Raw genomic sequence first — 15,215 nt, 5'->3', positions numbered from 1 at the left:
ATTATCTGGAAAAATCAGTTTAGGGGAGATAAAAGTGCTGAACTTTTTCAGAGTTTGCATAATTGCTAAAGACCTAAATGCAAAATTAGCTCTGACAGAAGTTAGCCTACTCAAAGCTTTGGTCATTATAGCTGAATGGATTCTGTCAGTTGCCCAACCAGCTCAGAGGCGCCACCTGTTGAATTAGTTTGAAACTGCAACCAGTTCATATAATTGTTAGTGAAAAATCCTGATGAACTGAGGAAGTTCCTGTTGGTGTGTAGAGATGAAGGAAGAGACGATTTCACTCTGAATCCTGAACTTCATTTCAGATTTTTTTCCCCTTCAGGTCTTCATTTTTTAGCCAGTGTGACAATGTGGAAGGTAACACTCTACATGCTAATAAATATCTCCTCTCGCTCAGATGTCACCAGCTACATACTCGCTGTGTGACTGAGGTGACAAGCATCTAAACAGAGCGTGATGGGCGTCTCGACGCCCTGCAGGGACGACGCTCTGACACTTTCCTCTGACATCTGACACATCAGCTTCACGCAGCGCTGACACTCCTGCTCTGCTTCCCCTCTGACATGCACACACTCCTCGCTCCGCGCATGCAGAAAGGCTTCCCGCGGGCTCGCACTTGAGCATGTTCACTCATGCTTGAAGTCTAGATCCACATACGTGTGGGATTTATTTAGTCCACATTTGCATATGCTGTGCTCAGATGAACACGCATGGATCTGCAGGCAGGCGCAGATTCCTGCAGACAGACAGTCGGAGGCTGCTGTGTGTGAAAGAGGCTCCCTGTCCATCTGCCCGTGTTTGAACCTGTCTCACTGAGGAGTTCTTCTGGTGTAAAGCTACGCAAGCATGAATAATTCGGTGGTTAATACACACATTCCTTAACCACTGAAGCCCCCGGTGTTTTATTTAGACTTTCAGTCTCAGTCAGGGAGAGCTTTACTCTGAACGAACAACCTCTGACTGTGTGGATAAAACAAAACCTGGAGGAGACAGTCACAAATCTAAAACTCTGGGAAAAACTCAGCTTTAGAATCTCAGATTATGTTTCATTACAACTCTGAAAAAATAAATAATTACATCACCAATAAACAGTCAGAGCCTCCAGAGAAAACTATAAAATGTTTTATTACAGTCAGAGGAATTATTTCATTCAGTTTTAATTAGAGATGCTAAATTTGATCTGTTACTTCTGTGCAATGTCAGACTGACTGAGGACTGTTGTGACTTTTTTTACACTTATGTTGTTCAGTATATTTGCATGATAAGTGACTGATTTATAATTATATGTTAAGCATAATTTACATGATGATTATTATTATTAATTGTATTGAACATGATTGTATATAATTACAAAGGTGAAGTGGAATATATTTAAAGTGTGAGACATGATTTGTTTGAATAGAGGAAGTCTTTTATTTTGAAGAATGCTTAAGGATCTGTTACTGTTTTGTCACTATCTTGCTTTGTTGACTTTTGATTGCTATTGGTTACGAACAGCTGTTGCCCGTTATTCAGCTGACGCCGTTTTTTTTCCTCTTCAATAAATACTGAACAGAAAGGTTCAGTAAAAGAAATACGAGCCTCCGTCTTGTTTGAGAAGAAGCTTTACTCCATAACAAGGACTGGTTGGATGCAGTATTTGTTGGGATTTTCCATTTCGTGTCGGTAATTCAGCTTTCATTCCCAGCAGCCATCGTCAGACTGCTGTAATCCAACTCCGGTCCGTTTGGCCAGAAAGTCTGTTCAAACGGTCTAGTTTGGATAAAACTGAACTCTGGTTCGGTTTGAGTGCATATGTGAACAACAAGTGGACTGGAGGCCGCTCCAAAAGCAGGAAGTGGACTGCAGCACAGGGCATTCTGGGTAAAAACAACCAAAACAAAAACTAGCGTTGCGTTAGCAGGAGAAATGTCTCGTAGTTTTTAGCCAAAGACAAAGGAGAAATCCACCAAGCGCTAAAATCTGATGCTGCTCCAATTTAGTTTTTGTTTTTTGTTTCTTTAGAGGGTTTTATTTATGTCATTTTCTTCAGACATTCTTGGTACAGCGCCCCCACAGGCGAGGAGGGGAACAGGCTCCTGAAACGTTTTGCTTGGTTTGACTCAGTGCAGTGGAAAGAAAACCACAGCAGCTGGAAATGGATTGAATGCTGCAACTTTGATCCTCAATCAAACCGAGTTCACTGGACTGCCAGGTGTGAAAACATCCTAAAACTCAAGACTCGACTTAAACTCGAGTCTCAAAAGCAGTTTATCTTCTGACTGGAGGTGAATGAGGCTCATGTTGTGTGAATGTTTGATTTAAACCGGAGTTTCATCAGGTCATGTTGTCTGCAGTTACATGATTATGACCACAGACTCCATAACTGAATTATGATTTAATACTAAGTAAAGTATATTTGATATATCTCCTTATTAGATAACTCCATTACACCAAAGCCTTTATTTTGGAACGGTGACTTTAGGTTACATTTATTGTTTAGGGCTAAGAATAAAGCTTCTGAACAGAGAAACCTGTAGATCTGTAGTGAGGTTCTGCCTGCAGTCACACAGTAAGCAACATGAGCAGAGAGATTAATGTGTTCATAAAAGTCATTACCATGACAGCTAATAAAACTCCTGGAGATTGGAGCTGCACGCAGAGAAACGAGAACATTCAGTGGAAATAGAAACGATTTGAGACTTTTTAAAATAAAAACACTAAAACAAAGTTTGTTGTTGTTCTACAATCACCAGGAAGCTTTGGGGACATAATTATGGATCATTGACACATTTAGTGGATCACTGTTTTAGTTTCCAGATACTGAATGAAGCAGTTTGTTTTTGACAGTGTTTGCTGCAGTGGCTTTGCTGCAGTGCTGTAGTCTCAGTACTCTGGGTGGGGGTTGGACAGAAAAGGCCCCGTTGCTCACAAACAGTAAATACAGCAGAGGCAGAGTCTGGGTCTGAAAAACAAAACGCTCAGTTTGACCGAGTCCCAGCAGGAAGCCAGAAACCAGGAGGGTTTACTGGTGCTAGCTGTCCAGGCTAGCTGCTGTTAGCCGTTACAGGTCAGTGCCACTTTGGTCATCATGCACTGGAGGGAGAAGTTCAGATCTGATGGACATAAACGGGAACGTAAATCTCCATCCAGCTTTCTTTGAACTCTTCCACCGTTTGTTTTTATCCAGAAACCATTTAGAAACCAATTAACCAATCAGTCAATCATCAGTCATGGTTTTGGACTGCAGGAGGAACCTGCAGAGGACTCACCCTGTGACCATGCAGAAAGATCCCGGGCCAGGACTCGAACCCGGGACCTTCCTGCTCCCAGGCAGCCGTCTGAGGCTCCAACTCATTTCCCAACTAGGAGCAAAGGAAATCTGAGTCACAAAGGGAATTTCTCCTCAAAGAAAAGCTTTTCCTTGTAACAGATTCCCAACATGGAGCCTCCAGGACGCAGGTCATCGTAGAGTTGGCATTTATCTCTGCGGCGCCGGCCCGGTCCCTGTATCTGTTAACACTCTGTGCTGCATGCTGCAGCTCGTAACGTCGCAGGAGCTGCGTGTGTGACCTTCGTGTTCAGACCAGACACTGAATCTGTAGCAAAGGTTGTGTAACTGCCAGAGCCAGACAGAGTGAAATGGTCTGCTGTTCCAGAGCACCTTTTAACCTTGGCCTTGTTGTAAAGGTTTTTACTCACTCACCTGTACACACACACACACACACACACACACACACACGAAGCCATGGAGTCAGAGCTGCCGTGAAAAGTGTTCGTCATCTGGAGCTACTTGGGGTCCAAACAAACTGCCGCTGTGAGGAAGTGAAGGTTCTGCTATTCCCAGCTGCTGTTCCTGCATCTTAAATGAGGCAAAATGTGGAGATTGTGTCGATGTTTTCAGGAAGGTCACAGAGAAAAGAAACAGATATGAAAACATCAACATGCTGGATGGAATCTGCTAAACATTTAATTCCTGCTTGTGTTTTTTAATGCATGTTGCTGGTCATCCGTCCGTCTGACAGCGGAGGCTCACTGCAGCAAATCTGCAACAGAATGGCTGAGAAGGAAATGAATCAAGTTGTTGCTTTGGTCTAATCAAAGCCCAGACCTCAGCCTGACGGAAACGGTGTGGTGGGAAGCAGAAGTGACTGAGATCTGTCTGGTCTGATGTGATGTCTGCTGGTTCGTGGTGTGCAGCCGAACTGGAGACGCTTCCAGCAGCAAATCTGTGATCTTCTGTTTGATTCGAATGAATTCAGGAGGAAAACAGAGACTGAAAGTAAAATCTGTTTCCTCCTGCACCAAACTCCCATGGCAGTTTGGAGGGAAGCTACCTCATTTATCAGCAACCGTAGTATTAGATCTAATAGTCAAATTTATTTAAATGTCCCACTGTGCACTTACAGTCTGTTCTTTTATGCAGTGTGATTTTAAAATAAGCTGCAGACACGACAGAACAGCTTTAAATGTTTTACCAACAACCCTGAAGCCGACTTGTTTCTGTTTCCATCAGTTTTTACAGAAATCAGGAAGTTTTTACAGATTTTATTGTTTGTAAAAGTGGAACTGAATTATTTTAGCGCAGCAGGATCATTTATCAGCACTGACTGATTACAGGCTGGCGGAGCCTTTCTGTCATCTGAAACTCACCGTCGTCTCAGACCTTTGAAGGCTCCTGTGCTTTCCTATTCAGGCGGGAAGCCTCCGGCGGACCGGACCGTGGTTCTGGAGGAGTACCGCCTCTTGTCTCAGAAGCTGTTTGCGTCGGTGTCCGTCTTCGCCGGCCTCGGCATCCTGCTCGGCATCGTCTGCCTGACCTTCAACATCTACAACGGCAACGTGCGGTGAGTCCACAAACAGCAACACGTCCGTCCTGATAAAGCTGAAATATTCATTGGAACGACATTTCTTCTCTCCTCTTATCATTTTTATTTAATGTTCTGTTTGTACCGCCAACGGGTTCGCAGGAAGTCCAGATGAGTTTTCCCTCATAGACTTATGAAAGTTAAAAATGCATTTGAAGGATATGAGGCTGATTTAAAACTAAACAATGTTTTTGCTCTGCTTTAGTTTTCTAATAAAAACTAAAAGTTTCATCATCTCTGGTGAAATTTGGTTTTGTTGAAGATGGATGCTGAATGTTGGACCAAAACCAAACATTAACGTCTCATTTAATCACCAGAAATCGAATGTTAATTTATAAATGACGCACATGGATGCATTGAAAATGATAGATTATAGTTTATTAGTAAATAAAAACATCCTGGACGGAGGAACTGGTCACCAATCTGCCTTCAGGTCTGGAAAATCTCATGTTTCCTGCAGCAAAACTTTCCATGAAGTCATTAAAAAATAATCAAATTAAACTGACTCAGTCAAAATCTTAAAACATTGGTGAAAAATAAAGTTTCCTTAAAAATGTAATGAATTTAGTTTTTATCTCTGCACTTAGTTTTTAACAAAGTTTATCTGATGCAAAACGAGCCCACACCATCATCCCGCCTCCACCTTGCTGCACCATTGATGTGAAGCGTTTCTGTTTTCCTCCACACATGCAGACGGGGGTAGAGTATCAGACTGACAGAGAAGAACATTAGAATAATGAAGACTGTGCACTAACCAGGAATCTGTCCGTTTGGCTACATCATGTTGTAACTGGAGTTTGTTCATGTAGCGTCACTCCAGGATAACAGCCCAGAGGTGAAAGTAGGAGCGGTGAGGATGACTGCTGATGGCTCCAACACACCTGGATCCTCCTAACCATTCCCAGCATTCCCTCTTTAAGTGTCAATAATCATTTTTTGGATGTGAATCAGAACAAGAATAAATGTTTCCTCCTTTGAAGTCGGGCGGAGAGATTTCTCTGGTGTTGCTGCAGGTTTTGTTGTGGCAGCTTAAGCTCAGCCCAGGACCAAATGCAAATAGAGGTGCTTTAAAATAAATATCTTTTGAACTGGGATTTGCAACCTTATTACACGTCTGAGCAGACGGGCTTTTTTAAGGTGGTATTTGTATGTTTAACTGAGGTCAAAGTGATTGTAAGTCCCTTTAGTCCGGAGCTTACCGCAGCCTTTGGTGGAGCTGGAGAGGTTCATTCCTCAGGGACTCTGCGCCTGGCTCCTGCTGCCGTTCAGACCCTCTTCCAGCTTTGATTACATTTCAAACGCAATTTCACCCAGCGCTGCTCTCATCTGCCAAAACAGTGCGAGTCAGATCAAACAAAATATATTCACTAAGCTGTTTTCTGAGGCAACTTTGTCTCGTTAGAGGGCAGAAACAGAATCGATCAGTTTTAGCCTGACCTGCAGCTCCACAGCAAAGTTCAGGAAACGTTTTGATGCTCCGGTGATTCACAGCTGGACTAGAGCTGGTCCGGAAAACAGATGCTCTGTCTTGGTTCTGCCCGGATTCTCGGATCCCAACGGACCCAAACGAACCTGAACGAACCTGAACAGACCTGAACAGACCTGAGCGGACCCCAACGGACCTGAACGGACCCCAACGGACCTGAACGGACCCCAACGGACCTGAACGGACCCCAACGGACCCCAACGGACCCCAACGGACCCGAACAGACCTGAACGGACCCCAACGGACCCAAACGGACCTGAACAGCCCTGAACGGACCCCAATGGACCTGAACAGACCTGAACGGACCCCAACGGACCCAAACGAACCTGAACGGACCTGAACAGACCTGAGCGGACCCCAACGGACCCGAACAGACCTGAACGGACCCCAACGGACCTGTCAGGCTGGTTCTGAATCTCCTCATGAAGGACAAATGCCTTGGTCTCATGGTCTCTTCTTTAAGGAGAAGCTAGAATAAGTAATAAAATAGTGAATAAAGTAAAACAAAACACAACAGTTACAAAAACATAATCAAATAGAAGCTCTGCATCTGTTTGTTCTACTTCTATAAATAAATTACAGTTCTTCTTCTTCTACTTATTTTTCCCTCCGTGTTTTTGGGGTCTGAATATTTCAGTTGATCTAAAAACGCTTAAACTTCCTATTCTAACAGTTCAAACACCAAATACAGTTTAATATGATATAATTCACAAAAACTACATTTTCTATCTTTCTAAAAAGCTCATTTCCTCACATGTTGAGTTTTAAATCCTTTAACATAAATTCAGTCAGCTGTTAATCCATATTAAACTTACCTTTCATTAAGTTTCTGTATTAAAATGTTTATTTAATTGGTCTGATGTAATCTAACATAAATGACATTTTAAACGGCTGTAAGCAGAAAATCATGATTAGCAGGAATAAGGATTTTAAAACAGTGAGTGGAATTAATCCATTTAATGTGTCTGTGGAGTGAAAATCACTGAATATGACTGGAAGGCAAATTTAAACTGAAATGTTTAATTTTAATTAAAATAAATGTGAAAAGTTTGTCCACATTTCGAAGAATTTCTGTTTTCTGAAACAAACAGCTGCAGTTCAGTCAGTCAGAGCAGAAGAGACCAAATGAACTGAAATATTCATCTGAAAAGAGGATTGGCTCCTGAAAAACATTTTTCTTTCTAATTTTCTGAAGACAAGCAGAAAAAGAGGAGCAGTCTTTGTTTTCTTTGCCTCTGGTTCTGGAGTGGCGACATCAGGGATGGGGCTGAAACCCCAGCCACCTTTTAGATCACACTTTTTCCTTCCACTCAACTTTCCATTAACACATATCAGTGTGCTTTGGGTCTGCTGTTGAACATTTAATAATCTTCACTCTGAATATTCAGGGCAGAGTCGAGCATTTCTCTGAATTATTATCTGTAAGCCGTGATGATCAAAATGAACAGAAGCAAAAGCTTGAAATAAATCGCTCCTGTAATTCATCCGTCCGATACGAGACTCACTGTTCGATTCAGCTGACTGCTGCTATTTTGATTTTATCCTGTATTGACTTTTAGTTTATCTATATTTAACCACAATCTGTCAGAATAAACATAAAGGCTGCGTTTATTTTCAATAAGAAATGAAAACATCATGATCATGTTGCAGAGTGTCGCTGTAGGAAATGAGTCTCCCAGCATGTTGACCTTCTCAGGTCAGAGGAAAAATCAGCTGCAATTATTTCATGATTTACAGGAAAATGGCAAAACAAACAGAATTTGACCTTTACATGTTTATGGGTGACAGATTTTAACTGGAGTTTATTTTAACACATTTAAACCGTCTGAACCTGCAGAACTGAATCCAGTTTGCTCCGACAAAATGTAATCATTTTCCTGGATGAATTATAATTAAAGATGCAGGACAGTCGGCTGCAGCGAAGAGGATTAGGTGATCAGAAAACTGACAGCATTTAAAGTTTTAGACATATTAAAAGGTTGGATTAAGGTCAGCGTTCATTAGTAAATGTGTTTATATGCTAATGTGTGTAAATAAGCGGCAGGGCGACATGAGGGAAGGTCAGCGGAGGAAAGATTAGGAGTCCGACTCTGAGCTGCAGGATGAGCTGCAGAGTAAATCCTCTGAAGGCTGGAGAAGTTTGATTCAACTCCAACACACCTGGTCACCTGGCGCTCTGCTGTTAACTCATGTTGGTTTAATTAGGATGGAAGCTTCTCTGACCATCAGGTGGAGCCAAAGCTGGTTTTAGAGGCAGAGAGGAGAACATAGAAACACAGCCGATGGTTTCTGAGGATAAAAGCAGCCTATATATGTATAAAGATGGCGTCTGTGAAATGGAGGGATGAACCTCTGAACGCTGTGATTTATTTGTCTGGATGAAGAATTTCTCCCTCTAAGGAGATTTTATAAAACAGTCACAGACTGTACGGCAGTTTGGGATTAGCTCTGTGCTTTTGGGACTAGAGGTTTCTGTAAGGAACATTTCTTTTTTATGATTTTTAATTTTGCAAACTCCCAGCTGTAATGGCACACACACCTCCAAATTGCTCCCAAATCTGTCAGTACAGCGTTGAGCTTCTTGTTAAGGCGATGCGTCTGAAGAACGGCCATTTTTACTGCAGATTATGTGGATTACAAAGTGTCGGCCTGTAATTTCATAAAAACATCAGATCAAACATCATCAGCTGTGAGACGTCTTCTCCATCATCTGGCTTTTATTCATAATCTGAGGCATTTGAGGGAGATGACGGTAAATGAATCTGTTTTCATTTCATGTTTCTGTAAATGACTAACTGCTCTCCTTGTTGGTTTATTTTATAAAACGATGATTTTATTCATATTTAAATTCATGAACCTTTAGTTGTGAGCAGTTTGCCTGTGATCAGCCGTTCTGCAGTGAAAGCAACACATTTCTACTAATTCACAGTTAATTAGGAAAAATAATGTTTTCTGCATCTCTGGGGTGTCTGCAGAGAACGCAACACATTTTCCTTTCTTTCTGGAAAAATAGTTTTTCACCTGAAACTGTCCTGTTGCACAGACGACAACACGTCGCTTTCTGTCAACACTAATTAGCCTCGTGCCTGGAAATCACACTTCAGAGGAGAAACCCTGGAGTCTTTCCATTTTCAGCCCCTTTTCTCAGAGTGACAAAAGACGAAAGCAGAAAAACACGCAAACGGTTAACAAAAATCAGAACATTTCATCCGACTTGTTTCCTTTCATATCCTTTCTAATTTCACCTTCCAGCAGAAAGCAGTGTTGTTGTCTTGGTGTGTGTGTGTGTGTGTGACTGTGTTTGCTGTGAATCTGTTGCAGCTACATCCAGAACTCTCAGCCCTACCTGAACAACATGACAGCAGTGGGCTGCATGATGGCGCTGGCTGCAGTGTTCCCGCTGGGGATTGATCGGCACCACGTCAACAGACCGCAGTTCCCCGTCGTCTGCCAGGTAACGGGAGGAGGGGGGCTGTTACCGGGGAGACGGGGGTGGGGGGCGGCAGAGGGCAGGATGGAGAGGAGAGGGCTTTACAGCCATCTGTTCCCACATACATCCATCTCTCTCCTCTCTGTCTCAACAAGTGGATTTCTAATCACCTGATAAGATGTTACCAAGGTAACGAAGAGCCTAACTGCATTCCCCTGACATTGTTTCCTCCATTTGCTCAGAAGTTGCAACAAATACTCAAGATGTGGCAGCAGGTGGTGATACTGTTGTCACTTTTCTGAATCTGAACCAGAGAGACGGTGTCAGGTTTCCAGGTTTTCACGTTAGCATAGTCAAAGTCTAAAGAAGGAACTGAACCAACCATCTCCCAACTTCTAGGACTGTTTTTGATTTGTTAGGTTCAAATTCAAAAGTACATAATTTATCCTAAAAGTAAATTAAATGTTGTAACTTGAATAAGGTGACGCTGTGGGCAGGACGGATCTTTAGCAGCAGTTAGCTTTGTGAGGCTGATGTCAGGCTCATGCTAACATGCTAACAGCTCAGTTTCCAGGAAGTAGAGACGATATTCCACACGTCCTGAATGACACCACTAGATGCTCTGCTGGCCCACCTCAGTTGCTTTTGCTTCCTCTCTGTAAATCTCCGCCTGGTTTAATGGTTAGAAAGATGTTGGAGAGTTTGAACTGCCGCGTCGTCTAATCTCTGCTCTGGGGTCATTCCTAACAAACATCTGAATGTCTTTCTGTTGTCAAGAAAGACAAGATAATGACTGAGACTGGTGTAGAAAACTCAGAGTTCACCTCTTCTCCGGTCCTGAACCGGTCCTGAACTGGTCCTGAACCGGACCTCACCTGAACCGGACCTGAACCAGACCTGAACCGGTCCATACCAGCCAGTTGAAGAACTGTTGGACTCACGCCGTGGCAGACAGAAGATCACTGTTTGCATTTCTGTCTTCCCTGTGGAGGAAGGTGATGCCTTGAAACCCAACCCGACCAAGTCCCCTGGAAAAGACAGGGGTTACCATGGCAACCAGTCAGTCGTCCTTTTCCATCTCTGATCCTTTCACTAGACAGCAGGCTTCTCTTTCTGATATAAATCCTTCTTCAGGTCGGTTCCGGCACACTTCTTAGTTCTGCCCTTCTGCTTTCAGAACCGTCTTCGTTCTGCCGAGCGTAGATCCGACTCGGAGACATTCCTCTGTTTTCATGCAGATTTGATTGTTGCACATTCATGATGTCAGTCTGTCCTTCCACCAGACCCTGAATGTTTTCTACTGATGAAGACGTGGTGACTGTGGTGGACACGCTTCTGCTAACCCACAGAGCTAACTTTTCTGTTTAGTTTGTTTGCTAAGTTTGAAATCGTTTAGCCCACTTAGTTTCCCCTAAATTCATTCTTTCTCCATAGATTCCAATTTGTTTGGCTGTTTTGCAGACTTTTACATTCATGCTTCATTATTAGTGTTTTAGGGTTAGCGCAGCCAGCTTTCTAGTCAGCGGTTCCCACCGCTGGTGAACAGTGGAGCCAGAAACCAGATTAAGGTGATTTGAACTCTGACCTGATGCATCGTCCAGCTGGAGCCCAGCAGGATGGATCCACACTCAATGTTTTTACACTGAATTCTGACCCGTCCGCCTGAAATTTGCAGCTAGAATTGAGGCTAATCAAAGCAGGCAACATTTTTCTCTAACCTCTTATTGTCCAGGCTTGTTGAGCCAGTGTGAGCCGTTGCCCCAGTTTTCGTTCCCAGCTGACAGGAGCGGCACCCGGTGGGTCCTCTGTCTTTGTAGGCCATCTGCTTCAAGGTTCCTCCCCAGCAGAGACCGAATCTGCAGCTCTGGGTTTGATGAGTGGTTGTTAGAGGTGCTGTTGCCTCTTTATCATCTGAACTCAGCCTGATCATTCTGCTCCAGCTCCTGAAATCAGGAGCAGCTGCTGCTCACTGGAAGCTCTCTGTTTTTCTCACCTTTCGCTGTTAGCCTGAAACGGTTCAGTGAAAATCCCCTTTTCTGAATCACCGTCACCTAAAGGAAGTAATAATGAAGTTTTTATGTTTTTAGGACACGTGTGTTATGATTCTTTTTAAACGTGAGAGGCAGAAAATGAGCATGACTGAAACTTATCCGGCTCTAAGCAACATGATCCTGGTTCAGCACAGTTTTAGTTCTGCTCATTCACTTCAGGTTAGCAACAGACCAACATTTCCATCTTAAACCGTTTTTCTAGTCTTTCTTAAAGGACATACATCTTACTTTGTGTTTACCTGCTTCGTCTCTGTCTCACTGGAACAGCCAAAGAGGATCATTTAGCAAGAAGAGGATCCATTTTATCACACAGATAAGCATTAACTTATCTGTTAAAGCCTAAGAAGAAACAAACTCCTTGATTGGATGCAGAAAATCAGGTGACCCAGATAGCTGAGTGACCAGAGCTCCACTGGAACGTCTCACATTGCAGCAGCATTAAGTATTAGAGAAATACTGTCTTTGATTTGACTATATTGCAAGGAAATTGCAAAACCAGCCAAGTCAACACAGTTATGGTACTAACAATTCCTTTAAAGCTGTTCTTCATTTGCTTTGCTACACATTTAATCCATAATGTGTTATTTTCTAAAGACCAGGCTGCTAACCTGGAGGATAGTTCCAGTTTATCATGTTTGCTCTCTGGGAGGTAAAACGGCTCCTAATGTCATCGTTACAGAACTGCAGCATAAACTAAACATTGTTTTTATCCTTCTGTTAATGACCAAAAAAAAACTTCAACCTGAAACTGAAATTTAACTGGTGAAAATTAGCCTCTGCTTTTGAATTGTGGTTCAGTATGTAAAAATAAATTAATGAGGCAGACCTGGTTAAAAATAATGGTGCCTCTATGAAAGGTTAGCGTTAGCATGAACCAGTTAGCACTGCAGTCATTAGATATCAGGTCCTGCTTTGTTTCGGTTCTGTTTTGTAAAAAAGTTGCTGTTCAGTCAGTAAAACAATTTAATCATCCGTTTTACTTTGACAGCGCGCCGTGTGAGGGACATTATGCTGTTTCATTATTGAGGTCATGAAGAGTTGAAACCAACCTTCCTGAAATATGCTCATTGATATTTGGTCTTGTCTTGTTTTAATTATGTCAGCGGTTTGAAATATCACCGTTCCCCGTAGTGACTGACAGTGCCACATGTATATTTTATTACCTTTGAGCCTTTAATTTAAGCCCAGTGTTTATTCTGATATGAATATATAAATGTTAAATGTGTTTTTGCACCATTTTCTTCTCCGTTATCCTAAATCTGGTGTATGTGGTAATTTTTTTTGCCTGCTGTAAGCCAGTTGTTACCATTTCATTGGAAGAATTTTGCATTTTTCAGTAACAACTATTAGTTTTGATTAAAACTGCAGCGTTCAGTCTGCAGCAGACAGAAACCTGCCGACCTGTGAGGAGTTTTCTTTGTGATTCTGAGCATGTACACATGAAACGTAGCAAAAGTTTAGAGTTTGTTTCCTTTTTGAAAGTATTTTGGTTCTGGGCGCAGAAGCCGTGACTTCCTGTCTGCCAGAAAAGCTCGGCGCCGGGAACCCAGCTCTAATGAGGAGTGGGAGTGTGTCTGTGTCACCCATGTTGAGCCTTTGTGTTGCGGAGGCGAAAAGGGAGATTTCCATTTCTGTGGTTTCATGGCTCTTTGTCCCTGTCCAGTTATTCTCTCATGTTTTGTTCCGACTCTCACCTTTGACCCTGGATCTCCTCTTCCTCTCGTCTCCTCAACGTTTCGCCTCCTGCTGCCACTCAGCTCCTCTGCCTGTCTGTATCAGGCTTGATGACCTGGACTATTTATCAAAATGATCATGTAAACGGGTGCACATAAAATCCCCTGATTAGACGTAACCAAGGCAACTAAGACTCAACAGTCACTTCCTTCGTTAAACCTGTCTGAAACAGACATTGCAACAAAATCAAAATGTTTCCTCTGCATGGACATCATTCTCTGCAGCTCCACATGACAGAACATGGCGGACAAGCAGAATCTCCTCTTGATGGCGTTTTCCAAAGACTCTCTCCTTCATAATTCAGACCATAAAGACGACTTTGCTCACAGATGTTGACCATGTTACAACTGTGACTTTACTTCTAAGTTTGTTGTGGCCTAAAGTCTAGCAGAATATGAGCAAAGCAGGTTATAAATGCTGCTAAAAGGGTTTTGAGCAGATTCCACATGTCTGTTTTCTGTGTGGAATATAAATGCATCAAATTTAAACCAGGCTTAAAGGTTCCCACAAACCGGATTTAAACCCAGTCCAAATTCAAAGCGGATGTTCGTTGGACACGTCTGTGAAAAGTGTAATTCTTTGGCCGTGTTCGTGTTCTCGGCGTCGCTCAGTAAACTGGTCTAGCTCAGTTTTGCTTTATTTCATATTTACTAATATATTTGCACCAGAAACCAGACAGAAATATTTTGTAATATTTTGTGTTTTTTCAGTGCATCAGCTGCCCAGGTCTTGATGTTTTGTTTCTGAATGTTTGGCTTGTCAGTTTTCAGATTAACTAACTCAGACTAGTAATGTTTGACTAGTTTAGAGGTAAACAGCAGGTTAGCTAGAGGTTTGTCAGCCTTTGGTGTGAGGCAGTCAGTGAGTTAAAATGAGCCAAGAAAAGCTCAGCATATGTAAGAACTCCTTCCAACACGCTGGAAAAGGTCCAGACGACGCCCTCAGGAAGTGGAGAATGAAGAGCTGCTTTCAAAGCAAAGAGAAGCATCCAAGAAATCAGAAACATGATTTTCAGCTTACGTTTGGTTTTCTTCACACATTCAAATATCTTCCTAACGCTGGTCAGTACCTTCCTGCAACGAAAACTAAATAATTCATAAATTATTCAGCGTTTTCTGCCACTATGTTCCCATTTACTAAATCTCAGCTGCATCTATAAATGAGAAATATTTAAAATAAAAACAAGGTTTTTATGTTTCTCCTGCAGTTCCGCCTGTGGCTGCTCGGCCTCGGCTTCAGCCTGGCTTATGGCAGCATGTTCACCAAGATCTGGTGGGTCCACACCCTGTTCACCAAGAAGGACGAGAAGAAGGAGAAGAAGAAGGTATGGATGAGCCTGCAGCCTGCTGCACCGACGTGGTTCCACTTATCACTGCAGCTATGCTAGTCTCCTGTCTATTGTTGCTAATCTTCAGCAACAAGTTGCTGACCAGCTGGTAAATTTAGCATCTCATTAGAAAAATATTTAATTCTAAACTTTAAATTTTACAATGAAATGTTGGAGTTGAAACACAAAAAAAGTGAAATTCCAGTTTGGAAAACCTGAAGGATTAACGGTCCATCACCTCCAGACACCTATGCTAATGCGCTAATAGGGGAGCTAACTTTTTGTTTAGCACTTTTGCTAACTTTGAAAACGTTTAGCCCATTTAAATACAGTT

At 42.4% G+C, this 15,215-nt stretch overlaps 1 protein-coding gene and 1 long non-coding RNA gene across 2 annotated transcripts in view; one reads left to right on the top strand and one right to left on the bottom strand.

Moving 5' to 3' along the window:
• gabbr1a (gamma-aminobutyric acid (GABA) B receptor, 1a) overlaps positions 1–15,215 on the top strand; it is a 95,500-nt gene that overhangs the window by 66,042 nt on the left and 14,243 nt on the right. The window contains exons 16-18 of the mRNA XM_015036901.1: positions 4,682–4,832; positions 9,661–9,793; positions 14,762–14,878. Of these exons, the coding sequence (XP_014892387.1) occupies positions 4,682–4,832; positions 9,661–9,793; positions 14,762–14,878 (401 nt within the window). The remainder of the gene's footprint in view (positions 1–4,681; positions 4,833–9,660; positions 9,794–14,761; positions 14,879–15,215) is intronic.
• LOC106950212 (uncharacterized) lies at positions 4,839–14,754 on the bottom strand. The gene is made up of 3 exons (XR_001425565.1): positions 12,060–14,754; positions 10,656–12,018; positions 4,839–6,735 (listed from the first exon to the last, which is right to left on the bottom strand). It is a non-coding gene; the product is annotated as an uncharacterized LOC106950212 (long non-coding RNA).

The sequence above is a fragment of the Poecilia latipinna genome, unplaced genomic scaffold, assembly GCF_001443285.1.
Source record: "Poecilia latipinna isolate Pla-1442-1.1 unplaced genomic scaffold, P_latipinna-1.0 Scaffold385, whole genome shotgun sequence".
Taxonomy (NCBI): domain Eukaryota; kingdom Metazoa; phylum Chordata; class Actinopteri; order Cyprinodontiformes; family Poeciliidae; genus Poecilia; species Poecilia latipinna.
Note: the sequence above shows the minus strand (reverse complement) of the source record. Positions and strands in the feature narration are given on the sequence as shown.